Source organism: Epinephelus lanceolatus, chromosome 11, assembly GCF_041903045.1.
Source record: "Epinephelus lanceolatus isolate andai-2023 chromosome 11, ASM4190304v1, whole genome shotgun sequence".
Lineage (NCBI taxonomy): Eukaryota > Metazoa > Chordata > Actinopteri > Perciformes > Serranidae > Epinephelus > Epinephelus lanceolatus.
This window is the reverse complement of record NC_135744.1, coordinates 30,356,188-30,383,832: the sequence shown is the minus strand read 5'-3', so window position 1 is coordinate 30,383,832 and position 27,645 is coordinate 30,356,188. Positions and strand designations below refer to the sequence as shown.

The window sequence follows — 27,645 nt, the reverse complement described above, 5'->3', positions numbered from 1 at the left end:
TTGCTTGTATCTGTCTTTGTGTTCTACTCGCACAAAGATAGCCACGGGCAGAGAAGAGCGAAGTCTTGGAGAGGAGAGCAGATGTAGTAATGCTAGCTTGCTCACTTTTTCGCGCACTGGCCCAATCAGCCAACTGACAGATTGTATTTACTAGTGATGTCATGAGAATCGATTCTCGCGATACCTTTCGATTCCATGATGAAAAAAAACCCCGGCGATACTCATTTTTTTGAAAAACCGGAAGAACCGATACCAGCGTAAGAATCGGTGCCATGACTCTTCCGGAACTGATGGGGGCAGTATAGCGTTACAGTCCATGCCTACATTCAGAGCGAGGGGGGTGACGAAGAAGAGGAGAGAGCGGCCGCACTTTAGGCCAGAAAATAGATCTGCTAGCAATATATGCAGTTTTAAACACCACTTTGTCTGTTTATTAATTGCTTTTAACTTGTTTTGAATTGCTTCTTTGTTTTGGTCCATGCTGGATGGAGCCTTGCGGACATCTCCCTCTCTCCCCCAGCCCCTCCCCTGGGAGAGAGTCTGGTGGTCTCCTATGAGCCCAACCTTCAAGATGTGCAACACTCCGTTAAATGTCAGTCAGTTAATCAAAAAATATCCCAATGAAAATCAGTAGCATAATAAGCAGATATGTTCCATGTTGCTTTGTTTAACTTCAACAACACAGAGAACAGCTTGAACAAGCTGCATGTGAGCTAACGATATGGACGTGACTGCACATGCACATCTACTTCCGAAACACAGCGGTTTGGGTGCGTTTGATTTATTGTACTGGGACGTTTTATTTTTCCACAACTGGACCACAGACGTCAAAAACGCCGTTTGCACCAGGACAGGACAAACAATAAATGAAACCAACGAAATTCCACACATTCTTGTGGTTGGCTCAAATGCTGTCAGCGTGATTTAAATAGTAAATATTTAAATAGTTTATTGAGTTTATTGCAGTTATTGATCAATATTTTTTACAACGAAAAATAGGTAAAGAGGAGAAGAGAGATAATATCAATCTGTTGATGGAAATGTTATTTTATATGCAAATATTGTAATAAAGTATTTCTTGTTTGAGTACAAGGGATCTTAGGAATGAGTTTTTTTTTTTTTTTACCGTGGTATCAACTTTGGTATTGAGAATCATGAAATTTTACTGGTATCGGCACCGACTACTGAATTTTTGGTATCGTGACATCCCTAGAGTTTACTGCCCCAACCGAAGTTCTTACTGGCTTCAAGCCATTGGTCAGTTGTTATTGTTTGGTTTACAGCATGGACCCTGTCAGCAAAAATGCAATATCACAGTCTTTTGCAATGTGTTTACCGTGCAAGTTGACATTGTGATGACGACTGAAAAAAAATAAAGATATATTGTGCAGCCACTGCCCTGTTCCAATATGCACTTACACTTACACTGCTGTGATGTGGACACTCCATTGAGCACAAACACTGAGAGTTGACTTTTCAGTGATGTAGGAGACAGAGACATCTTGTGTTCCGTAGTTAAACTTTTGAAATGAACAATATTTGAGCATTCATAAATTGAATATGAGGGTGGAGGAGTAAATGTCATTTGTGAAAAAACGATATTATTCCAAGCAGGGTAATTATATTTCTGTGGGGGATCTGTAAACATGAAGCTAAGCCTGAAGTACTAAGGATGAGTTTCCATGGTAACTTAGGTGAGACTTATCAAGACCTCTTTTATGAAAGAGATTTTGCTGAAATGCAATCCTGGTTTAACTGGTAATCTTCATGAAATACCCCTCTGGATGAAGCCACCTGGCTAAAGGGGGGAAGTAATTTGTAATAGGCTTCTTCAGACTTTTGCTTTTCACCATCAACAGACTTGTACTTGCACTGCTGATGGAAGTGTTGATGGTCTTGAATATTACGTATCTTTTATTAGAAGTGATCCACTGTATATCAGCCAGGAAAGAGATGCTCTGTATTCTTTGTGTACTTTTTTTGCTGATGGAGTGATGTTTTATTCAATAGTTTATAAATGGCAGCAGGGATGAAAGCGTGTGCATGAAAGCGTTCCCAGTTGTTTTGTCTTATCTCAGTGAGTTCGAATTTCTCTTAGTGTTTGACAGGCTTGAAAATGAACTATTTTGCCCACCTGCCACTGTGGCTGGTGGCTTCCAAAATCTATCAGCCACTCAATAAATTAGCATTGTCTTTTTGGCAATGGTAATTTACCCTGGTTTGTTAGTTGAAATTAATTAACTGTATCATATTAAATACGGGATATTGAGGGTGGATGTAGAGACACGGAGGAGGAAGCAGCGGTGTCAGAGTGACAGGCACTTTTCCTGCTGTGCATTAGAAGCTAATAGGAAACATGTTTATCTGTTTCTGCAGTGATCTGGCAGTTTTGTTTTCCTTCTCCCTCAGGCTGCATCAGACTCCACGTCTGATCTCCTTAAAATAGATAATGATAAATGTTGTATGCCTTCCAAAAATGACTAGCATAAATCCCTCAGTATTTTTGGGATCCTTTTTGAAGAATATGTTAATGGTTTGGATTGCTTTTCTTATTGTGTTTCACTTTGCTCCCAAAGTGCTTTTGATTCATTGATGGGATTGTACTCCTGATTAAATCAAGGGACAAGTTGAATGTAAATGGAACTTCTTTTGTTAAAAATTTGATTATTATTGAGATTATGATTAAAAAGCCAGTGTGGCATGATTGGACTGTCGGAAGCAATTGTGAGATTGTGGAAATCTAACAGTTTTAATTCAGTTGATTGCTTTTCACTTCATACAGCATCTGTGAAATAGAAATTAATAGCTACAGTGGCTATGAAGGGGTTTATAAGATGAAGCTGTGTAATTTTCCCTGGCAGCAACCTCTAGGTCTAGGGCTGAAAAATGAAGCCAACACAGAAGTGCCATAATCCGCAGTTCCTGTAGTGGCCACTTGAGGCTGGCTCCAAAAGTGAGTCAGTACCCATAGACCCCCTAAGTTAAAACACTCAAATTTACAGCAGAAATAAACATGTTTAGAGCCTGGAACAAAAGAATGGATATATATTTTTATATCACTCATTGATTTAAATCTGTCCAAATATTGTCGCCTCTGGGCCACTTCTGGCTCCAAAAATCCAAGATGGCGACACCCAAAATGCCAAACTTGAGGCTTCAAAACAGGAGTCCACAAACCAGTGGGTGATGTTGCAGTAGCTGCATCCATTATTTTTGTACAGTCTGTGAATTTAATAGGGAAAACTTAACCAGTCTTAACCAAAACCTGGCTCTCCGGCCCTTTACTGTTGTGGTTTAATCTCACTGCTCTCGTAAAAACTCACTGTTCTCTTCCTGTCGGTACCAAACAGCAGATAGATGTAGCCAGATACTAACTGGTGAACATAGTGGAGCATTTAGCAGCTAAAGAGACAGATATATCCCTTAGAGGTAGGTAGAGACCCAAAAGAAAAAATATAGAATAAAAGAGAGTCAGTGCTTGGGCTTGCATTTTCCAGGTGGACACAAACACGGCTTTGAATGAATGATAATGTTCTCCATGACTGCTGGTTGTGTAATAAGCACTAACAAGTTTGTCCTGTCAACTTGAAAGGGGATGATGTTCAAAAATGTTATTGCAGGTTGAAATGGAAATGAGTTTGATTTGATTTTGATTTGATTTGATTTGATGAGTATTATTTAGAGTTAACCAACATGGCTGTCCCTTCACTCCTTTACCACATTCTTCTGTCTTCTTCCTAGTTTGCATCTGCATTGTAAATGACATCGTCACTAACATCCTGCCTCCTCTCTTTTTGTTCAGAACATAGCTTGGGTGAAGTCCTACAATATTTGCTTTGAGCTTGAAGACAGCAATGAGATATTCACCCAGCTTTACAGAACGCTCTTCCAGGTCATCAAGTAAGTCCTTTTATCCAAGCACACCTCGGTGTGAATATTAATATTTGTGTGTCCATATTCATTGTGGTGTATTGTGTGTGTCTGCATGCCCAACTTTTATTTTTCCACATTCCCCCCTTATAATTGGCTGCGGCAGTCCTTTATGTCAGAAATGAGCCCTCGTAGCACCCTCAAACACCTCAATCTGTCTCCACTGCAACATCATGAAACGGCACAGTAGCAGTCCGGTTGTTTCTCTTTGATTGCCCTCCCTCCTCTCCTCTCTTTCCTCCTAACCCCGCTCTCAATTTCACTCTACTGAACACAACCTTGAGGGCTGAATTCTGCAGTACAGAATTTGGCTCTTTGCCACTGGAACAAAATTGTGGTTGTGTGTGTCAAGGTTGTGCCAGCACAATGCTATTTTATTATATAAAAAGAATCTACAGAGCTCTGCTTGAAATATTTGTAGTGAGCTAGGATGTGTAGGGGAATGCAGCCCTCATGTTTGTGTGTATGCAAGAGACACTTCCAGTGAATGGGAGGTAATGAGACTAGTAATGCCTGGCAGTGTTGAGGACAGCAGTCGCTGAGATACAAAATTAGGTAATAAGCGTTACCTCCCGCTGTAATGCAGATCATAATGGCAAGTTCTCCCACGCTCTGTGTGATCAGTGCATCGCAGTCTGTGCGAGGACAGTTTATTTTCAAGATCAGAGATTCAGCAAGTGAAGAACATGAAACCAAAAATGTTTGCTGTCGTCAAAGGAAATCATGACATTAAAAACATTTATTTTACATAAACGTTTATTCTGTTAGGGGTTGTGGTTGGCTGGAGCCTATCCCAGCTGATTGGGCGAAAGGTGGGCTACATCCGAGACAGGTCGGAAGACTATCACAAGGCTGACACATAGAGACATTCATGCTCACATTCACAACTACGGGCAATTTAGAGTCACCATTTAACGTAACCTGCATGTCTTAGGACTGTGGGCGGAAGCCGGAGTACTCAGAGAAAAACACATTGAAACTGAGTTCAAACCAGGAACCTTCTTGCTGTGAGACGACAGTGCTAACCACTGCCCCACTGTGCCGCCAACATTATAAACAATCACATTTTATATGCTTACCAGTCAATTTTAAGTTGCTGCCTCTCTTGTGGAACATTTCAGTCATGCCATGATACTATCCTTGACCTTTGACCCCTCTTGCCTTGCTTTCCCAGCAATGGCCACAACCAGAAGGTGCACATGCACATGGTGGACCTGATGAGCTCTATCATCTGTGAAGGAGACACTGTATCACAGGAGCTGTTGGACACTGTGTTGGTCAACCTGGTGCCAGCACACAAGGTATGTGCACACGGTATACATGCACACACATTTATGAATACACATACATAATCACACTATGTATGATGATACACTTGGAGACAGCTCAGTAACTGACAGTCTGAACTGAGTTGATATTGTCAGTATATCATTTTCCATACCCTGTAATTCAGTGAGACCCCTGCAGGTGAGAAGAGGTAAAGCAGTGTAAGAGTTTGTGCACAAATATCTGTGTACATCTGTGTCAGCTACAAGCATCCTAATGGGATTCTTTTGAGTGAAAAACAAATGATGGACTACACCCTTATTTTCACATCATATGTAGTGTCTGTCATCAGTGTGAACATGTTGTCTGACCTGCTGTTTTGTTTGTTTTTCTGTTTAGAATTTGAATAAACAAGCATATGACCTGGCCAAAGCTCTGCTGAAAAGGACTGCCCAGGCTATTGAACCTTACATCACCAACGTAAGCTCAAACCTTCAATACACTCTTGTTTATTTTTTGTCTTTACACTTTTATATATCTATATGGCTAGATGGATTCCTTGCCTTTAACACTAGACATCTTGCAGTTATGAACATCCTGTGATAGTCTTAACTTGTCAGAGCTGTAACTCTTATTGGTGAAACAGTGCATACTGTAGCCTGATGGGAGAGTACAGTACTAGCACTGCCAGCGTATTTGATCCAGGGCCAGCCATGCGAGAAATGTCTTGGCACTGCAAGACGTTCATATCTGGGCAAATGATGAAGCTAAGTGATGCGTTGGATATTAAAATCAGCTGCTGAACATAAAACATTTGATGCATCCAAATATTTGTGCTGAGGCTCACGTCATATACGTGCAGCTTCAGTGTCGTAAATTAAGATTAAACTGTGGCTACTAGAATAGGGTGGAATAGTCCCACATCTGGAGGACTCAGGTTCATGCAGGGCAGAGGAATGCTTACGTAAAATATTGAATCCCTGACAGCTCTGGAGAAGCTGTTCTCCACCTCACCTTTGACCTCACCATAGAGGAGTAGCAAGAAACAGGAGAACTTCTTCGCAAAGATCGCAGTGTCAGTAAATCACCTTGTGGTCTCTGTTGTGCAGTGGTACTTTCTCCTGACAGCCAGTGTAACCTGAGCATCTGCCTCTACATATGTTGCACGCAGAGAAATATAGGGCTGTCACAGTGGAGGAATTTCCCTGTTGTGATGAAGGGTGGCTCTACGGGGTGGTATGCAGAATTACTGGCTTCTTTTGTTGGTGTTGTTTATGCAAATTACATCATTTGACCAGATTTTTGCACTTTACAAAGGCTTGCTGTTGCACTGGTGTAGCTGCCATTATTGATACAGCCTTAGAAACATATGCAAATCCTCAAAATTGCCTTGAAAAAGGAGCTGCATATAAGAAAAGTCACAGCTTGAGGAGCTGGACCATGTAGGATCTCTTGTTTAGGCTTTATCAGTAACCATTATCCCTCCTCCCTCTCTCTCCTCTCCGTCAGTTCTTTAACCAGGTGCTGATGCTGGGAAAGACGTCAGTCAGCGATCTGTCCGAGCACGTTTTTGACCTCATCTTGGAGCTCTACAACATAGACAGCCACCTGCTGCTCTCGGTGCTGCCGCAGCTCGAGTTTAAACTCAAGGTATTGAAAAACTCTCTTTTAGTTTCACATTGAAGCACAGAACTGCTTTGTAGTTTTCCAGAATTTCAATGTCTCGCCATTTTTTGTTTTGCTGAGTAAGTCTAAAGGAGCGTCTTACATTTGTCATATCATGTTGTTAGTGTAATTGTTAGGTGCAGTACACCTTACTGCACTTTATTGTGACATTTGACAGATAAATGACATCATTATGATAATTTTGTTGTGATATTAACAAGAGATACAGAGATGGAGGCAGCAGCAATGCTTTGGTTAATATTGATATATGAGCTTATCCACACACCAGACTAAAAAACCTGAATTCTCTGACCTATTACCACAGAACTGCACATTTTTACTTTCTCTGCAGGTTTGTTGATTCATATTAGAAAGATAAAGCAGTCAGCCAGTCAGCATAATGTTGCCTCTGCAGTGTCTCATAAAGGCCTCCTGCTGATGGATAACGCTCATTAACTGTTCGGAGGGAGTGTAGATCACTGCCGTCTCCTCAAAAATAATAGCTGCGATAAAATTTCTCCCCCCACAGACTACACTCTCTCTCTCTCTCTCTCTCTCTCTCTCTCTCTCTCTCTCTCTCTCTCTGTCTCTCTCTCTCTCTCTCTCTCTCTCTCTCTCTCTCTCTGTCTCTCATGCTCGCTCATTCATTTTCTCACCCTCACTTTTTTCCATCTCTCCTCGCTTGTTTTCTCTCCCCGCTTCATCCTCACTCTTGTCTTCCTTTGTCTTTACTTCTCATTGGCTGTACTGTTTTCCCTTTTTCTAAAACAAGATTGATACTAAAGGAACTGCTGCTTTTGTGTTATGGAAGTGGTAAAGTTGCCAGTGTAGTCAATGTAAACGACTTGGCGTGCCTGTCTGCTCCACACAGCCAAATTCTGCACATCATTTCTCTCTCTGTCTCTCTCCTTCGCTCTGTCTCTGCAGAGTAATGATAATGATGAGAGGCTGCAGGTGGTGAAGCTGCTGGCTAAGATGTTCGGAGCCAAGGACTCAGAGTTGGCCGCACAGAATAAACCACTCTGGCAGTGTTACCTGGGCAGGTGGGTTTCAGCAATGTGGCTGTAGTATCCACAGATCCTTGACAAGTCTTGATCAAAGGGGTTAAAATGTATTTTTTCAGCATGCAGTTACTGCTTCGTGTTGTTGTGGGTTCACTTTCGAATTCATACAAAACAGGGTTGTTGTTGTTGTTGTTGCACAATGAAGTTTTTGTTGTAGTTTCACACCATCATCACATTTGGCTTGCTAAAGTTTTCATCCATGTTCTTTGAGTCAGTTTGCCTTGTCTTAAGTTGTCAAACACACACTATTCAGTTTGAAATAAGCTTGTTTCGTGAGATTTGTCTCTTGGTTTGTAACTTACAGTCATTAAAGTCTTAAATTCTGCTTCCTGAGATGCACAGTGTGTGCATGCAGCAAACACCTGCTGGGTTATTTATGTTTCTGTCTCCTGGAGTTGCTGACATTAATGTTCATTTTCTCTCCAAACAGGTTTAATGACATCCATGTGCCTATCAGACTGGAGTGTGTTAAGTTTGCCAGTCACTGTCTCATGAACCACCCAGACCTGGCAAAAGACCTCACAGGTATATCAGCTGAAATGCACTGACCTCTAAGTAGATCCAGTTTTGTGTGTTGATTTATTTTGCCACTATAGAAATGCGATACCACTTAAAAGCTCCTGATAATAAGTCACAAGCTTATTGTTTCATTTCAAGTGTGAAATTTAAGAAATGAGAAGCAACTGCCGCATGTTTTCTGTGCGTTGGAGGTGGCAGGTTCTCTCACATCCTACTCATTTGTGCCTGTTTTCTCTCCCAGAATTCTTGAGGGTCCGATCACATGACCCGGAGGAGGCCATCCGCCATGATGTCATTGTCTCTATTGTAACTGCTGCCAAGAAAGATTTGTCCCTAGTGAACGATGCGTTGCTCAATTTTGTAAAGGAGAGGACCCTGGACAAGAGAGTAAGTGGGCACCTTTTGTGTACGTTAGGACGTGTCAGTGTGTTCTCACATTGTTTGTCACTTTGTTGTAAGTAGGCCAGGGTGATACGATTAATCACAAGTTTTTCAGTCAGAGTCGATATTTATTACAGTACAAATTAAGTCGGTATATCTGTTGAGTTAATGATTCCCTTGTAGTAGATTCAGAGCATGAACAATGGCGATATCATGAGCTGCAAACAGAGTCGAGTTACAATTATTTATACAAAAACCTGCAAACCTGCCAGTCTAAATCCTTATGCACCATGTTTTTTTTCTTTGCCATTAAAAAAAGCAAATTGTAAAACAGCGTTGTGTTATGGGTTGTTGTCTAATGCCTCATTTCCACTGCATGGTTCGGCTCAGCTCGTCTCGACTCACTTTTGTCACCAGGTCCTTTTCTCTATTTTGTTGTCAGTACACCCTCAGCGTAGGCGCAATTCTCAGCTGAACGCCATTACAGCCCCGTGTGAAATTGCCTTGACATCACCTTTAATGCGTTTTCACTTCCACCTTTCAGTAGCAGCTCAGCGTGTTTGAAACCTTGATTTTGCTAATGGAAAACCAAATAAGAACAATGCTGTATCATGCAGTGGAAATGGCTTTAGAGCCTTGCAGCTCATTTTAGGAGATGTGTCTAATTGCTGGTAAGAGTATAACTTCTTGTACTCTGCAGGCTTTATTTGATGGTGATGCACAAATTTGTGGCATTTCCCTTTTTCGCTGGCACATTTTCAGTCAGATAAAACTATTCTGTTTCATGTGGGACTGCATTTTAGACTGTCTCATCCACTTTGTGGCCAAATGGATCTTTAAGTAGCCAAATTGTCTCCACAACACCACTATGTCAACATCTCTTAATGTTTAAGTTTGCTGTTGCTTCCTGCTGCAACCTGTGAATTGAGGGAGCATTTGTCTGTTCTCGAACTATCTGCCAGTGTTTGGCTAGTAAGCGTTTTGTTTCTGCAACTTGATTGTCTTTTTTTGTTTGATTTCAAGCAATGTAGCTTTTCAATAGCATATCAGAGTTTCTGATTTTATTATTAGAAAAATGTCCTGATTGGTGTCATTTATATCGCCCAGCCGTCATTGTGTGACAACATTGTGTTTAGATTCTCATAAAATTCTCATTTAACCAGCTGTCATGATTGGGAATGTCTCTCCCTTTATTTTCCTGTCCTCCTTCATTAGTGGCGCGTACGTAAGGAGGCCATGATGGGCCTGGCATCGATCTACAGGAAGTACTCACTGCAGGGAGAGGGAGGGAGGGAGGCCTCTAAACAGATTTCCTGGATCAAAGACAAGCTACTCCATATCTACTACCAGAACAGCATCGATGACAGGTTTGTGTGCATGTGATGCTCTCTGCTAAATTAACAACACAGGAAAGTCAAAACAGCGTTGTGAATTTCAATGGAGTGTGTAGTACCTAGGGGTAAGTGTTTTAAAAGTGGAGTATTTAAATCTGTTCCCTAAAAGATGCTGATTACATTCCCTGTGAGTTTCTTGAATCAATTGCTCTTCATTTGCTCAGCCAAAGCTTTCAAGTGCGCCCTGAGCTATTGGCAGTGTACCTTGGATTTCTGCACTTAATTTTGTTTGATTAATGTGTCTTGTTCCGTGGTTAACCAGCCGGAAGTAGATAATGACATCACGTTGAGATACTTTACTGCAGACTTAACACTTTTTACCCATCTCAGATACAAACGATAAAGAAAGGCTTTTAAATCAGCCCTTCAGAATCTGAAAAGCAAAGGCTTCTCTCTAGACTCAAACGATTTGTCACTGCGGTTTGACAATCGTACAGGGAAAAATATCATAAAGGAAAAGACACCACCTACAGTTGCCTCAGGGCTCCATAATGTGAAGCAGTCACAGCTGTTTTCATAAGCAAGTGAAATAAGCATTGGAGGATCCAGACAGCACACTGCAGCATCGCCCGCTTCACTTTGAACTGGAAAATTTGGTGTTATTGTTTCTCCACCTACACATGCACAACATGGAGAGCTTACAGTGCCTCGCTGAGGGCTGTCGAAAGTCATACCGCAAAATGTCACCAGCTGAAGTAGACGTGGATGAGCCATGTTGAAGCAAAGTGGGCGCCTCTTTAAAAAAAGCCACGAAACATCAGATCTAACTGCACAACAGTGTCTGAGGGTGCAGTTATCCTCTGAATCACTCTGCTGCAGTGAAGCTGCTCAGCTGCCAACAGGAAAGGTCTGTATTGTGACAGGCAGTTCCTGAGTGTCTAACTGCAAGAGTGTAAAGCAGGGCAGTGTTAAAATACTTACATGCTCAGCAAATTCTCTCTTAAAATCTCTGAAATTCGATCATTCAAAATTTAAGGGTTGCAAAGTGACTAAAAATGTCCTGTTTTTATTTTGAGAGGTATTAAAATATGAGATTATGCCAGGACTGCTAGGAAATCATATCTGTCTATTTAATTAGTGTGTGATATGTTTGGTTAGAGGGACTGTAATCTCATTCATGCATGAATATTTGATATAAAAATCAACAGGGATCATATAAATAGTAATAAAGAAATGCCCCATCTTCTTTTTCAAGGGCTTTTCCAAAATTTCAGCAGCACTTTGTCCCAAGCCGACTTAATTTCAAACCCTGGTATAGATAATCCTGTTAAACAAATTTAATGGTAGGTTAATGACCGCCAGGACTCTCGGCTCAAACCCTTAAATTGGGAAACTGTGTTAATTTTTGTGGATATTCTTCATGTTAATCTTAATTTCTCCTGTGTGTGTACAGGTTGCTGGTGGAGCGGGTCTTTGCCCAGTACATGGTTCCTCACAACTTGGAGACCACTGAGAGGATGAAGTGTCTTTACTACCTGTATGCCACCCTGGACACAAATGCTGTCAAGTAAGTCTTTGTCACACATATTGAGCATACCGTTAGCTCAGGCAGGACACGATGTCAAGCTCAGCTCACATCCCAGCTACATCAGCTGACCTCAAACAGTCCAGTCAACTGAAGGAGCAGCTGATTGATGGAAGGGAGTCAGCTGATAGATCACATGATTCCTTTCTATGCAACCAATTGGCAAATCTCATTCAGGGTGCCCTATTCAACATTAGGCCTGCCTTCTTCCTCTGCAGGCCACTTTGCAAGCCGCCTCCACCCCAGCTCCTCCTTTTCATGCTGTGTCTGACTTATCAATGTCATTTCTGTTTGTCATTGATGCTGCAGTTCTGTTCCTGGGGGGTCTTTGCTGCTGCTCTCCCTGCCTTAGGCTTTCCATGTAGGCACATGGAAGGGCAGTAAGGTCTGCTTTCTCTGCCTTAGGCTTTCCTTGTTTGCACGTGGAAGGGCAGAGAGGAGTGCTCTCTCTGCCTTAAGGCTTTCCACATAGGTGCATGGAAGAGACTTTCTGCGTAGGCCTGAGGAAGGGCAGAGAGGCCCCAGAACAGAGCCATACTGCCAAATATAATACTGCAAATGGAAATACAGTTTTGTTTGACTAAAGTGGTCCTGGCTGAAATAAGATCAATTCAGCTGCAAAACATGGTGTGGCATTTTCAGTCCTGTTTATTTTGTAAGAACTGAACTTTTGAAAGACATTGAAAGATCTGAGGCAACACACTGATGGAATTCATTTTTAAGATAACGCCAGATTTGAACTGTCTGGAAGAAATATTCAGAAGGAAGGCCTTTATCTTTCTGCTGTACTACTAGCATTCCTCCTTATCATTTGTTTCCATCTCTGTGTTTGACTCTTCTTCATCTGTGCCTCTCAGAGCTTTGAACGAGATGTGGAAGTGCCAGAATCTGCTGAGACACCATGTCAAAGACCTGCTGGACCTGATCAAAAAACCCAAGGTAACTCTGACTGAAGCACTCCACAGAAAAAGCTTATGGTTAATATGCCGTGGTCTAATGTTTCTAAACTTTTTTTTGTTTGTTTGTTGTAGTCTGAAGCATCGAGCAAGGCCGTATTTGCCAAAGTCATGGTGATCACAAGTAAGGGCACTTATGCATCGTATTAAATTAGTTTCTTTCAGAAAACTGCCATGTGGATCTTTCCAATCAGCATAGCTAAAGTACTGAATAAAGATTGAAATGACATTGCTGAATGCAGAGTGACTTAACCACCCTTGTTTCAGATTTATTCCTTGTGGACTTCAGCTTTTTAATTCTGTGTGTCTGTAGGGAACCTGCCAGACCCAGGCAAGGCTCAGGACTTTGTGAAGAAGCTGGCTCAGGTCCTGGATGATGATGAGCGAATCAGAGATCAGTTGGAAACCTTGGTCAGCCCCTCATGTTCCTGCAAGCAAGCTGAAGTCTGTGTGGTGAGTATTGACAATTCTTTCCAAGTTCTGCCCTGTAATTGAAACGCTGTCATTCCTCCACTGGCAACCTTTACCTTATAGTGTAATAAGTTATATTTTGAATTAGTCTTCAGTAATCTGGTGCCTGAAATGTATATAATCTGTTCTTTGAATTAACTTAATAACTAATTAATACTCAGACCATGTAGATTTAAAAGGAGGCTATAAAATATAGGAGGAGGATTCCAGTGACCAGTTGTCACTGTTGGGGAAAGTATCCCAGCCAAGCCTCGCTCTGTTGTCTGTCTACACTCCTTATGTTCTAAACACTTGTACGTTTTTTCCGGACACGAAGTACATTGACAATGCTGGCTTTGCCTATCTGTTGAAGTGATGGCATTTTGTCATTCAGACAACGTTATGTTAATGTTCCCTACAGCTTCATTCAGACATGACAGCACATGTTATTTGACAGTGACCCCTGCTGCCCGTTTTAGAGTATCCGACAGTGCACTAACATCAAATGACAGCACAGTAATTTCTGACTCCTTTTAGCTCACTTGCTGCATGTAAGAAGGAAATTCATGGAGCGACTGTTGATCAGATTTTTTATTGAAAGGGTTTTTAACCTCTTTGCCCCACTCCCACTGCAAGGGAAAAACTAGTTTTATAGACTGATATGAGCAGATAAATCTCCCGCCTTAATGATAACCCTTTTATGTGGTTTACGAGTTCATTAAACAGATTTTTACGATGCATAAAAGATGATGATTGAGATAATTACTTGATTATAGTGGTGTTAAAAGGCGAAACAAGATGTGCATCTCTCTGCTGCTTTGTTACACCTTGTGCTACTGCAGCATTTCAGTTAGTCATGGTAAAAGTGATACGGAAATGTTACAAGGGTCTGACCTAGTAGGATTCAGGGTGTCTGCAGGCCCTTAAAGAGTCTTAGAAAATCTTAAGTTCCATTTTATAAATGTTAGGCTTTAAAAGTAATTGAATAGATTTAAATTTGAATTACTAAGGTCTTAATTTCAACATAAACATGTTTGTATTTTTGTCAAAATTAGTCAAGCTCTCCTGCGTCAGAGTTAACGTATAACACACTCTGTCTACCACTAAACCTAATACTCTATATTCACCTGTCGGGAAATGTTTATTCTACATCAGCCCTACTCACTTTAGATGTACTTGTCATAATTTCCTGTACAAAGAAATTGCTACATTGCTAAATTGCAATGTGGAAAAAAGTAATGGCTGCATTTATTACAGCTATTTAACGTAAAAGGAAACTGTTCCTACCCAAAACTGTCTTCTTGAAGAGACCAAAAACATAGTACTTACCTTGATGTTTACCTGCTATGCTTATTTGAATATCAACAAATGAGGATTTTTCTAAAAATTGGTTTTAAATTTTTAAATTTGTATTAAAAGGCACTAGATTTAAGTCTCTGACTCCTGTAGATTCCCTGAAGATTGCAGTTGTTACTTAAGGGTAAAAGTGACCAGGTGGTTTATTCAGACATGAGACCAGCATGGAAAATGGCAGAAACCTACAGAGTCTTAAAAGTTACAGGTGTGAGATGAAGAGATTGTCTTCATTACAGTGTCATTATTTAAATGTTTTCATCATTATTTGTTTGTCACTTTTTCAGCGAGACATCACTAAAAAGCTCGGCAGCCCCAAACAGCCCAGCAATCCCTTCCTGGAAATGGTAAAGTTCCTGCTGGAGAGAATTGCTCCTGTACACATCGACACAGAGTCCATCAGGTACTGTGTGTGTGTGTCTGTGTGTGTCTGTGTCTGTGTGTAAAGACCCACAACACAAACTTTAAATCACTACACTAATACAAAGACTATAAAAAATGTATTTCAGTTATGCAGTATTTGACCTTTTCCCTCTCCCTCTCTCATCTCTACCATCATCTGGCAGTGCTTTGATAAAACAGGTTAACAAATCTATAGACGGAACAGCTGATGATGAGGAGGAGGGCGTCCCGACTGAAGAGGCCATCAGAGCAGGACTGGAACTGCTGAAGGTAAATACCAGCCAGAAACCCAAACATCAGCTGACAGCAGTGGTCATTACAGTGGTACAAACACAACTTATTTACAATGATGACATGATGACTTCTCATGTTTGTCCAGCGAGTTAATCAATTCTTGACTTTGCTTGAAATATATGTAATGGTTTTTAAAGGGATTTGGACTTATAATTATTAAAAAATAATTGTCAGACTGTTTGACTCTTCTGTTTTTCACACCACACAGGTGCTGTCATTCACACACCCGGTGTCATTCCACTCTGCAGAGACATTTGAGTCTCTGTTGGGTTGTCTGAAGATGGATGACGAGAAGGTTGCAGAGGCTGCGCTGCAGATCTTCAAGAACACAGGCAGCAAGATGGAAGAGAGTTTCCCTCACATCAAATCGTACGTGCTTTCCTTCTTTCTCAAGCTTTCAGCAGGACGAATCCTTTCACTCTCATAGATCACTGTGGTTATCCATTATGTTGAACTGAAGCACTCGCTGTAACTGCACTCTCAGACTTATGACTATAGTTTCTGTGGTTTGTAATTGTGCTCCTCTGCCTGCTCCCCCAAGTGTTTTGCTGCCGGTACTGCAGGCCAAAGCCAAGAGAGGCCCCCCTCGCCAGGCCAAGTATGCCATCCACTGCATCAACGCTATGTTCAGCAACAGAGACACGCACTTCGCCCAGATCTTCGAGGTCAGTCATTCCCATCTCCTTTGATTTTGTATTTGTTTTACACACTTTATGAGGCCTTTATATTTTGATGTGTTCTTTCAATCAAATTGGACTCTTCTCATTTTGTGCAGAGAAATAGATTTGATTGATAAATGTGCCTGAAATATTTAGAAAATGTAAGAAACCACCCTGAGGTGAACTCAGTATTCACTTTAACTACATCATGGAAATGAAATAATGAGACACTGGTGCATGTGAATGCTGCTATGGCACTAAAACAGAAATAATAAACACACCTCGTCCTCCTAAACCTGACCAGTTTGTCAGATATAATGTGATGGTCCATGTTTTAGTTTGACCCAGGATCAAACAGTCACTAAAATATTGTGTGTTTGTGTTTCTCCAGCCGCTGCACAAAGGCCTGGACCCTGCTAACCTAGAGCAGCTCATCACTCCTTTGACCACCCTGGGTCACCTGGCTCAGCTGGCCCCAGAGCAGTTTGCTGCACCGCTCAAATCTCTAGTCGCCAACTTTATTGTGAAGGATCTGCTCATGAACGACAGGGTACACACTTACTTATGTATATACATCACATATACCAGAGTCATGTTGAGAGTCAAGTCTTTGTTTTTAAAACCTGCTGCCAGTCTTTTAATAGTTATTATTATTATTATTTATTTGTACAACAAATCCTGATGTAGTGCAACTCCAAGGTCCCAAAACTGTTCATCACAGGTCTGTGATCAATGAAGTAAGTCTTACAGTGTTATTTGTGTTGTGTGTAGATCCCAGGCAAGAAGACAACCAAACTTTGGGTTCCTGATGATGAAGTGTCCCCAGAGACATTGGCCAAGGTTGGTAGTTTACCCCTGTGTATCTCTTAAAATTCTGTCCACCTGTTCACTCCTCTGCTGTGTGCTTTTAATCTTTTTTTAATCTGAAGAACACGTTCAGAGTCAGAAATGTCATGCTGATTATGATGTCAACACAATAGGGCTTAAATATTTGTCCTAATAAGTAAATGATGAGACTTTACCCGTGATTGTGGATGTTGTTACTCAAGTGATGTGCTTCTGTTAACCCCTCTCCGTTCAGATCCAGGGCATAAAGCTGATGGTGCGGTGGTTACTAGGAGTGAAGAACAACCAGAGCAAATCAGGCAACTCCACCCTGAGGATGCTGACTGCTATTCTACACAGTGATGGAGACTTAACCGAGCAGGGCCGGATGGGGTAAACAACAAAGCCTCTACTCCTTTATTAGACAAAGATCCCGTGTGTGTGTGTGTGTGTGTGTGTGTGAGCCTTTTGAGCAGCTCAGAAAAAGCTTTGTCTTCACATTATAATCCTGTAATTTTCACTGAAGCGCCATGTTTTAATGGGTATCGGGGACCCCAGGGAGATGTTAGGCTCTAATCGTAAACACATTTGCAGATAAATAAAGAAATCCTTGTTTACTCTTATCTCTTCTGCTCCTTCCCCTCATCCCCCAGGAAACCAGACATGTCGAGGCTGCGGCTGGCGGCAGCGTGCGCCTTGCTGAAGCTGGCACAGGAGCCCTGCTATCACGAAATCATCACGCTGGAGCAGTATCAGCTGTGTGCTCTTGTCATCAATGTAAGAATTGTCACAAATCTCCTGTGATCATGCAGCTTATTTCATTTTCATATCTTTGATTTCATGTTGTTTTGAAATGATTTGCCACCACCGGGTACCTTTTTGTCTCCAACATCCAACCTCACTCCACCTCGACACTCCCTCCTCGTATTGCTCTAAATCATGTCATCAACCCTTCTCCTCCTTGTAATTGTCACTGTTCTCTGTGCGTCTTTCTCTTTGCTCTCCAGGATGAATGCTACCAGGTGCGACAGTGTTTTTCCCAGAAGCTCCACCGGGGCCTGTGCCGCCTCCGTCTGCCTCTGGAATACATGGCAGTGTTCGCTTTGTGTGCCAAGGACCCTGTTAAGGAGAGGAGGGCTCACGCTCGCCAGTGCCTGGTGAAAAACGTTAACATACGCCGAGAGTACCTCAAACAGCACGCTGCCATCAGCGGTAAAGAAACCGAACAAAATCTGAAAATAAAATAGAAACAGTTGTTTTTTATTTGTAGATTGTTGTGATCAGAAGAGCAGGATGTCTGCAGGTCTTTAAATTCAGTTTTATAAGTATTTAGTCTTAAAATTTATTTTCTTACATTTTAATTTTTATGGTCTTAATTGCGACAAACATTTTATCTTTATCTTTATCCATCTTCTTCATCTTTATCCATACTTGCACCTCCGCATGGGACTACATGTACTTACATTTATGCATAACTTGTGATGCTTGAATAAGAAAGTCTTAAATTTGGTTTAGAAACTTTCTTGAAAAAGTTTTAAAAAGCATTAGATCCTACAGTATATATTGTATCTAAAACCAGAATATTTAAAAGGTAGAGATGACTGGAAGGGGGAAATTAAAAAGAAATGAATGAGAACTTTTGCTTTCCTTGTAGTGCACATCAGTGCACTTGGCAGTAATCATTCCCACTGTTGTGATGAGATAATATTGGTGTAATAAGTACTCTGTGTTTGCCAACAGATAAGCTGTTCTCTCTGCTGCCGGAGTATGTGGTGCCGTACACCATCCACCTGCTGGCACATGACCCAGACTATGTCAAAGTACAGGACATCGAGCAGCTCAAGGAAATTAAAGAGTAAGTAATTATCAACCTTATTTATATAGCACCTTTTATACAAGAAATGCAGCTGGATGTGCTTTACAATAAGGGCAGGATATGTGCTTTACATGAAAATAGACATAATGGAATAGAATAGAATAGAATAGAATAGAATTGTAAAACTATACTTGCAGCTGTGTTGGCTATAAAAACACTTGGACTGAATAATATCAACTTCTCCCCCCACAGAGACTCAATGTCTTTACCTTTAATGCACCATTACTCATTAATTGCATCTGCAGTATCCAAAGAGTTTTAAGATCTATGTCCAGGAACTTAAAAGGAAATTATGGCCAGAATTCTTCTTATGTATTCTATGTGTTTTGAATTCAAAGACTGTATGCTTATGTCAAACTTCCCCTCCTTATCAGGGCTCTGTGGTTTGTCCTGGAGATCATCATGGCCAAGAACGAGAACAACAGCCACGCCTTCATCAGGAAAATGGTGGAAAATATCAAACAGACAAAAGATGCCCAGGCCTCCAGCGATCCCAAAACCAACGAGGTACACATCACGTCTGCAAGCTCATGAACTGAAGAAATCAGATGCACAGTACTTATTCATTCACTGCTCTAACTGCCATCCTGCTGACAAGTAACGTCTCTCTGCACAGAAACTCTACACAGTGTGCGATGTAGCCATGCACATCATCATGTCAAAGAGCACCACCTACAGCCTGGAGTCCCCGAAAGACCCTGTGCTGCCCTCAAGCTTCTTCACCAAGCCCGACAAGGTTGGTGTCTGCAGCACTAAGCATCATCAAGAAAACATTTTTTCTGCCACTGTAGTAAATTCCACTCTTCTTTTTTAATAGAAATAACAGAGCCGCTAATTAGATCTGCATATACACCTCTTTAAAAATGCATATACAGAAGTGTTACTTAAAAGATAGACAGAGATGTGCTGTGTGTTGGATTATGTTTCCGTGCTTGTGGTGGCTGGTAGTAACCTGGTTTCACTGCCTGCATCCCACTTCTTTGTGTAACTCGGGAATTATCAACATAGCTGGCACATATTCGACTAATGAGATTGTTTGGCAGGATCAAACCTTCTCATAATCCCCAGCTTGTGTCTCACATTTATTCTCTACACAAACAAGCCCCTTAAGATTTCTTTCTCTTTTTTAGAATTTCAGCAACACAAAAAACTATCTCCCACCAGAGATGAAGTCATTCTTCACACCAGGAAAGGTAAGCTTAATCACACCTCTGAAATGTTAATGTTGGCTTTTGCATCTTAATTTCTGTGTTTCGTTGGATGGAGCGCATATCCAACTCCAACTGTCATCTCTCACTCCTCAAGCCCAAGTCGGCTAACGTTTTGGGCGCGGTAAACAAGCCACTGGCGTCAGCGGGGAAACAGCTCCAGAGTAAAGCCTCTCGCATGGAGACTGCCAGCAACGACGACTCCTCGTCCAACCCAGGCTCCCCACAGCGCACCAAGACCAGGTACAAGACATGTTACTGACACACACTGCTCACGTCACAAGATCAAACCCTAATGTCAACCGTCCCTCTTCTAACTGATTTGAGCTTGCTTTTCTGCAAATAGGTTGCAGTGCTGTGTAGTGAGATGAGCCTTCAGCACCCAGAATTCTTTCAAAACTTTTATAATTTCCAGCACAGCCTCTATGACAAGGAAAGAGGCAGAAATGAGGCGCAGAGAAAACAGAAATTCTAAATACGACCCCAAATCACTGACATGTTGATTTGCACAGAACCAATATTATCACACGACCTCTGCGTTTGATGAAATATGGTTGGTAATTTGAGGCTGAATTTTCACTTGACAAATTACAGACATGGTGGATTTGCATGGGATAAGGATCACAGACAACCTCCACAATACAGATTACCAGAGGTCCCCAGGTAATACTAGTCCTGGGCAAATTGGGCTTATGATACTAAATCCCATCCAGTTCCAGACGTCATCACTGAACCTACACAGAAACTACTCTGGATCTAATTATACACCAAATGAAAATGAAAGAAAACAACATGTTCACTGATAAATGACCCAACAGGAATACTGAAAGTGAATGCTTCTGTGTCTTGTTACCTGTTCCACTTGAGCTGCATTTCGTTGCTTGTATTAAATACTCACAATTAACAATTTGTGTGTTTCAGGCATGACAGCACAGAGATGGATCACAGTGAAAACGAGGACATCAGCCTAAAGAGAGCAGACAGCACTGACAAGGTATTAAAACCTCTTTGGATGCAGATATGACATCTTCTGTGATGGGAGAGTGGTTATTATAATAGGAAAAGTAAAGTCAAGGTGAAATGAAAACCCTTTAACCCCTTTAGATCACATCTTTGGTCATATTATGCACCTCTTTAAAAATATATGCCAATGAAATTACAGAAAATATATGTTTTTTGTATCAAAATACATCCAGGCTGTTAAAAATACGAATATTTGACTACACATTGTTTTTTTGTCTGTTTATTTGTTTTTCATATAAAGTTCTGAAGTTTGAACAGGGCTAAGCCAGACATTCAGTGTGACAGCGGCATTCATGTAACATAAACAAGCTAACAGCGCTAATGATGGACTGGAAATGTGCGACAACCTTAGATGTCGAACAAAAGCCAGAGACTGTGTCATATAAAGTATCCATGAGCTGCAATTTCACCACTTCAAGCAGAAGAGAGCAGATAATGTTATATCAGAGCCTTACGATGGAAACGCACGCCTGCAGCTGTCTGTACCAAAGAGTAGCGTGAAAGTCAAGAGTGCTCGCTCTGCAGTAAAATCTGGGCACTAAAACATCCCCAGAAGCACACTGCACAGCACACTGACTTGCTCGACTTGAAGCAATCAATCGATCTGTAACTTTTAGCAGCTCTGAGCTAAGAGTTGTCAGTGTGTTAGCTAGCTAGCAACAGCATTGTACCTCGGTGTGTGTTTGGGTGTTTGCCACCTTAAACCTTCTTCTGTTTCCCTAAAATACTGTGGTCACGGGCTCCGTGGCTAGAATGTATTCACTTTGAGAAAAGCGGTGTCTGTGACATCACGTGGTTATGTGCAAGACATTTTACAGTGGACTTCTTTGGAAACTACATGGAGCACATGATGGGCTCTGTTTTTGTCTTCCTGACCTATTCTACTATCCTGTTGGTGTACACCGTTAAGGCCTCGCTGTTGTTACACGCCTACTTTTCAACAATTCCTACCATCTTTATATCCTGCCTGCTCATCCTGTTTTGCTCAGAGTTATGGTCACGATACTGAAGCTAAATATTCTCAAAAGGCTGTTTCATCTGCACTTCAAGCTGCTTTGTTTTATAATTCAGAATTATTTGTGTTTTTTCAGTGTTGATTATCTGCTTGGTCATCACATCCACATTAACAGAGAGAGTTTCTCCTCCCATCTTATTTATTTTTGTCTGAGAGTTCCAGTAATCATCCTGAAAATATCACATTATTGAGTCATATGAACCAACTATTGAGATAGTTAATGTTGACAGAGCCATAATCCTTTTGATAATGTTCCTCCCCCAGTTGGAAAGGTCGTTGGTATTGTTATTTTTATATTTACACAACTCTATTTCTAGGAAATGAAGCTATTTTCCGTCTTATGACTGTAATTGTGTTTTGATAAGAAGTCCCACGACACCGGGAGGATAAACAGGCAATAACAAAATTGCTTTTTGTTTACAATGTGATTGTGATTGCAAATTTGCAGAAACTTAAGTATTCTAAGCAAAGTAAAACTGAGATTTTATTCAACTGTTTCATACTATGAGTGCACAGATAAACAAAACGTGATCTGAAATGACACAGTTGCTCAGGACAAGTAGGAATGTTGCTGTGATCCAGTGAAGTGTTGCCAGTCATAAACCCTTGTGACTCTGTGTTTTGATTCTACTGTGCAAACACCCGCTGGATTTAAGTCAAGATAGGATTAGCAAGTACACGCTGTGTAAACTACTATTCATAACAGCCTCTAGACCTGCTGCATACGTCATTTTGTCTTTGTTTATTTCATAAACAGTGCCGTTTATTCAATTCTCCCCTCTCTAAAGAGTCAAAAATAAAGGTATCTTTTAGCAAAAGTTATCAATGTACAGATGTTTCACAGGACTGTACTAGAATTGACAAGTATTTTGCCACTTGTTTCCAGCATTAATTTAAGTAGATGTTGATTTTCAAGCAGTTTATTTTCACAGGAAGCAAAACTATTGTGCAAACCAGACAGTTTCACAACTTCACATCACCGATCAGAAAAAAAAATCATTTAAAGCTCAGCAGGAGGCCCATCAGCCCTTGTCAACATTTTGTTTTGTCTTTACAGGATATTGAAAAGCCCCGCGGTCGCAAACGTGGCGTGACCTCCAGTGACGACCAGGACAGTAAACCAAAGCGTGGACGCAAGAAGGCGGCAGCCAACACGACCGCAGCGGCCGAGTCCGAGGACCAGTGGGACGAGGACAACCGGCCAGAGGATGAACAGAACAGCCCGCCGAAAAAAGGACGCAGGGGCCGACCTCCAAAGTCTGCCACTTCCAGTCAGGATACCCCCTCCAAGGGGAAGAGGGGGCGAAAGAAAGCAGCTCCTCCGCCAGAGGATGAGGAGGAGGAGGAGGACGAGGAGAGGGTAGAGGAGGAAGCAGAGGAGGAGGAGGAAGATGATGACAGGAGCAGTGAAAACATGGAGTTGAAGAGCAAGGGAGGACGGCAAGCCAGGGCGCAGCGGCGATCACAAGGGTAAGGAACAGTACATGCCTGCAGAGAAGCTGGGTCAGCTTCCCTGATAACATCTGCTGTCGAGATTTCTGTCAGCCAGATTCATTTTTGTCTCAAACTCCGGTGTCGTTTGTGTTTTGTCTTCGCTCAGCAGCACAGAGTCAGCAGAGTCCACACCGCAGAAGAGGAGAGGACGTCCACCCAAATCAGCTCAGCCACCTGCCAAGAAACCAGTGTAAGATGATGCACACGAGCTACGTGATCTCTCAGGCTGTAGCATAAATATTTTCAACATCATAGTGAGGGCTTTGGAATATTATTTGTGCGTAATAAATTTTAGATTTTATTTTACCTGCCACTGTAGAGTAATGTAATGACAATGGACCAGCCTAGCTTTTTTCCTTAATTTTAGAAAGAGTATTTGAGGCAGAGTGCTGCACAGGTCTGATTTTCAAGACCCCTTCATGAGCCAAAAATGCAACACACAATATCACACCTGCCCCACCATCCACACATAGGACCGATTAATTCTGCAACCTAATGAGCTGATGAGCTGCTGACATGAGATGCATGGCCTGCCCGGAACCCACAAATTCTATAATCATGCACTGTTTAAATTATTCTCTTAGTAGGCAGTGCATTTAAAGTGATAATTTTGGGATGTTTATACATGTGAAACTAAGATATTTCAAAAAGAAGATAATTCAGGCAGTTCACTTAAAATAGTATTTTTTGCTTATTCTCATTATACTGAGCAGCACATCTCCACACTTAACATGCCTCTTAGCAGCACACCTGATTGAAGCGGCTCTCATATTCCAGCTGGGCCAGAAGACAGCCGACACACAGTCAGAAGTCAGAGGATTAAAACATTAAAACATTAAATCATTATTATTATTTTAAGAATATATTTATTAGAGGTCGACTGATTGTGGATTTTTAATGGCTGATATAATAACAACAGTTTGGAGCAGGAAAAAGCCGATAGCCGATTAATCGGCCAGTAACACCTGCCCTGCTGAGTAGTTTCTTGTCCTTACATTGTGTACAAATAGCTTAAATGTGGCCTGCACATAAATGACGGGACACAGAATAAAATAATTTTTATGTGGGACTCCCCGGCTGCACTTGAACAGTGTAAGAACAGCATTAAAATAGTAAAAATCGAGCAGAGCAGCTGTAAGAGACAACGTCTGTGGGGAGAGACTGATTGAAAACAGGTCTGTTATGACATGAACACCACTCAACCGCCTTGTGGTAAAAACAGCTGTTCCCTGGGACAAAGTCACATTTTGTATCGCCATAAAAGTGCGGGGATAATTGTTTTCTGAGAATATTATATCTTATGTACGGTCAAAAAGGAGATTGAAAGTTTTTAGTGCGTTCACCGCTGATGCACACTGGGCCGGCCCCTCCTGCTCTCTAAGTAATTATGAGTTAATAGTCATTTAGATCATCAGAAATTAATTTCACACTCATTGCCAGTGGTTTGCTACTAATAATTTCCCTGGTTAGCAAAACAGAAAAAGCACATGATGCTGTTCTGTAACCAGCAACATTATTATGCCCTTAATAAAGAAGTAAAGCTGTCCTACATCTGTTAACTTTGATTCAAATCATACAAATGATCTAAAGCACACATTACCTTGTATTTGCATGTGGGGTACTCCGTGTAAAGCCTTAGGGCCACACCCACATTACAAGTGGATTTTACAGCTATCGGCCACTATCGGAGCCCTGTTCCACCATTAATTATAATTTATATAAAGTCCTATCTGTGCCAATTAATCGGCCAAACCAATTGGCAAGACCTCTATTATTTCTCAGCCAACACCTGTGATCCAACCAGCATCTCCTTTTTCTCTCCCAAAACCAAACCCAAGAATAAGATTAGGACAAAATACTGCGTGCAAATCACTTTTTTGCAGGTCACCCACAGGTATCCAACTCAATGCAGAAAGTGACATGTGTCATCTGGTGGGTGATACGTTGTGATACCTTTAAGTACAAAAACTCCGAGACATTCTGTGCTGAGCCAAGCTGCAGCTTAGAGCTTCGGTCAGTGGGTGTCGGTGATGTTTCTAACTTTACAAATGTCTCCCTGTAACACGCTGAGGCATTCTGATTCAGTGAGTATCTCCTCTTGTATCCAGGCGTGGTGGGCGATCGAAGGCAGCTGCTGCTAAAGACGACTCTGAGGAAGACGATGAAGAAGAGGAGGAGGAGCAGGAGGAAGAGCCAACACCGAAGGTTCTGAAACTGTTGCATGAATCATATCTGAAATTCCTCCACACTTCTTCACTTAAATTCCCAGTTTCCCGTCCAGAGTTTTCACCCGACTGTTTTATTTGTGTCTCCTCCAGGGTCGCAAGAAGGCAGCAGGGCGGAGAAGATGAGCTAAAAAAAAAAAAAAGAATGAAAAGAGGGAGGACAAACAAAAGCGGCGCATCTGCTCTGAAGTTGTGGAGGAATGACGTAGGGAAGAAAATATGGACATTGAACTTTTTAAACTTTTCATACGCCGACACTCCTACTGTTACACAGATTCACACACTTGCATATTCCACATGCACACTACATCCGTACATCCGTATCATCAGCTGTGGGTTGTTGCATTGTGTTGCATTGTGATGATGTTCGCCACATTAAGTAGAAATGATTTTAACAGAAAAACAAAAAAAGCTCACTCTTGTAAATAGTCTCTTATGTCTGTTTCATGTTCTGTTGTTGTGTTTGATGCTGACTGGGGGGATGCTGTAAAGCCTTTTACCCGCCGATATTATTATTATTAAAGTGCTCCCATAAAGCAATATTGCTCATCAATCATTCCCTCTGTGTCACACTTTGAAAAACTGAAAGAGATTAACCATTATCTTTTTTTGTGGCGATAATTGTGTCCTTTTACTTTAAAAGCAAACATGCGTTTTTTGTTTACAGCTCTGTATATTAATAACCTTTTTTTTTTTTTTTTACCATGTATTGAAAAAATTAAAACAAAACAAAAAAAAATGTCAGAAACCTGTCCAAATGTAGAGTTGCCTCTGGAAAAGATTGTAGTGTGCGTCTCATTTTTAGGTTTGTACTTGCTGGTAGATGGAAGTCATGAGCAGCTGTGGTTGTAGTGTTTGTCACTGCTGATTAACTTGGCTTCACATCCACCCAGTCAGATCCTCCGTTGTATCAATATAATTCTCTATAAAACCCGACATGCTCGATCTCTCTTTATTTCTTTTTCAAGTCTTGGATGAAGCGGTTTGCTCCTCCTGCAGGAGATGATCAGCTGTGATGCCTTCAGGTGTACCGGAAATCAGGAAGAACCAAAACCAGATCAAAGTTGGCTCATCTAGACTTAAGTGGGCTTTAGAAATTTTGAAAAATAATCTTTTTTTTTTGTACCCTCCGTGATTGTAATGGATGACACAGGTGCTAGTTTGTCTCCAAACACGTGGAGGGTATAATCCTGCAGTGGCCCCTTGCCAACAAAATGCAATATGTAACATCACAAATGAAAATATCAGTCATTTGTCTTACACAAACGCAGATGGTTAACGACTCAAAGGAAAACCTGAATTAATGAGTGAAGAAACAATGAATGCAGACACTTCCGCATAGGTTGACTGAGTGGTACAATCATGCGACGTCCTATGGCGTGTATAAACATGCTGAGCAGTCCCAGCTGATTCTCATTTTGTATCAGGATGGCAAAAGGAACAGATAGATCTTGTGTGACTTTGTGATTGTTGGAGTACAGATGGCAGGAGCTTTGATCACAAAGACTGCTCAAGTGGCTAGTGTTTGAACAGGAAATAGAAGTACATTTACTCAAGTACAATTTCAGTGTACTTGTATTTTCATTTTCTGCTACTGTATGATTCTGCTCAAACACATTCTGGAAGCCAGTATTGTACTCTTTAGTCCACTACATATATTTGATTGTCAACTTGCACCAACAGGGCTCCTGATTCGAATCCTGGGATTCATGCGGAGTTTGCATGTTCTCCCCGTGGCAGCGTGGGGTTTTCTCTGGGTACTCCAGCTTCTTCCCACAGCCCAAAGACATGCAAGTTAATTGGTGACTCTGAATTGCCCTAGGTGTGAATGTGAGTGTGAGTGTGAATTAGGGCTGCCACGATTAGTCGACTAATCGATGACTAATTGACTCTCAAAATAATCGGTGACTATTTTAGTAGTCGACTAACCGTTTAGGTTTGAGTCATTTTTCATAGTAAAGTACTATAAAAGTACCCTAAAATACTCCTATTGCAGCTTCTTATGTTCAAATATTGGCAGCTTCACACACTCTCCCATGACGGTGAACTAAAACCCTTTGGCGTGAGTACGAAACAAGACATTAAATGACATAATTTTGGGGTTTGGGAGAGAGAGGCCGA

The 27,645-nt window shown here is 41.3% G+C and overlaps 1 protein-coding gene across 2 annotated transcripts in view; it reads left to right on the top strand.

Annotated features, from left to right (window-relative positions):
- The window catches only part of pds5b (PDS5 cohesin associated factor B), a 40,300-nt gene extending 14,236 nt beyond the window's left edge, over nucleotides 1–26,064 (top strand). Inside the window, exons 5-35 of one of the 2 annotated variants that reach the window (XM_033647417.2) lie at nucleotides 3,803–3,900; nucleotides 5,105–5,231; nucleotides 5,596–5,676; nucleotides 6,706–6,846; nucleotides 7,789–7,904; nucleotides 8,356–8,450; nucleotides 8,686–8,831; nucleotides 10,041–10,192; nucleotides 11,613–11,726; nucleotides 12,602–12,683; nucleotides 12,776–12,824; nucleotides 13,014–13,153; nucleotides 14,791–14,906; nucleotides 15,070–15,175; nucleotides 15,408–15,568; nucleotides 15,741–15,864; nucleotides 16,250–16,408; nucleotides 16,630–16,698; nucleotides 16,940–17,076; nucleotides 17,337–17,460; nucleotides 17,691–17,895; nucleotides 18,424–18,538; nucleotides 18,934–19,066; nucleotides 19,176–19,295; nucleotides 19,690–19,752; nucleotides 19,865–20,010; nucleotides 20,689–20,761; nucleotides 22,863–23,275; nucleotides 23,409–23,489; nucleotides 25,408–25,504; nucleotides 25,618–26,064. In XM_033647417.2, the coding sequence (XP_033503308.1) occupies nucleotides 3,803–3,900; nucleotides 5,105–5,231; nucleotides 5,596–5,676; nucleotides 6,706–6,846; nucleotides 7,789–7,904; nucleotides 8,356–8,450; nucleotides 8,686–8,831; nucleotides 10,041–10,192; nucleotides 11,613–11,726; nucleotides 12,602–12,683; nucleotides 12,776–12,824; nucleotides 13,014–13,153; nucleotides 14,791–14,906; nucleotides 15,070–15,175; nucleotides 15,408–15,568; nucleotides 15,741–15,864; nucleotides 16,250–16,408; nucleotides 16,630–16,698; nucleotides 16,940–17,076; nucleotides 17,337–17,460; nucleotides 17,691–17,895; nucleotides 18,424–18,538; nucleotides 18,934–19,066; nucleotides 19,176–19,295; nucleotides 19,690–19,752; nucleotides 19,865–20,010; nucleotides 20,689–20,761; nucleotides 22,863–23,275; nucleotides 23,409–23,489; nucleotides 25,408–25,504; nucleotides 25,618–25,650 (3,816 nt within the window). In that variant the 3' untranslated portion in view covers nucleotides 25,651–26,064. Of the gene's footprint in view, nucleotides 1–3,802; nucleotides 3,901–5,104; nucleotides 5,232–5,595; nucleotides 5,677–6,705; nucleotides 6,847–7,788; nucleotides 7,905–8,355; nucleotides 8,451–8,685; nucleotides 8,832–10,040; nucleotides 10,193–11,612; nucleotides 11,727–12,601; nucleotides 12,684–12,775; nucleotides 12,825–13,013; nucleotides 13,154–14,790; nucleotides 14,907–15,069; nucleotides 15,176–15,407; nucleotides 15,569–15,740; nucleotides 15,865–16,249; nucleotides 16,409–16,629; nucleotides 16,699–16,939; nucleotides 17,077–17,336; nucleotides 17,461–17,690; nucleotides 17,896–18,423; nucleotides 18,539–18,933; nucleotides 19,067–19,175; nucleotides 19,296–19,689; nucleotides 19,753–19,864; nucleotides 20,011–20,688; nucleotides 20,762–22,862; nucleotides 23,276–23,405; nucleotides 23,490–25,407; nucleotides 25,505–25,617 lie in introns of both variants that reach the window. The other variant, XM_033647409.2, reaches the window with a different exon arrangement.
- The last annotated feature ends 1,581 nt before the right edge of the window (nucleotides 26,065–27,645 follow it).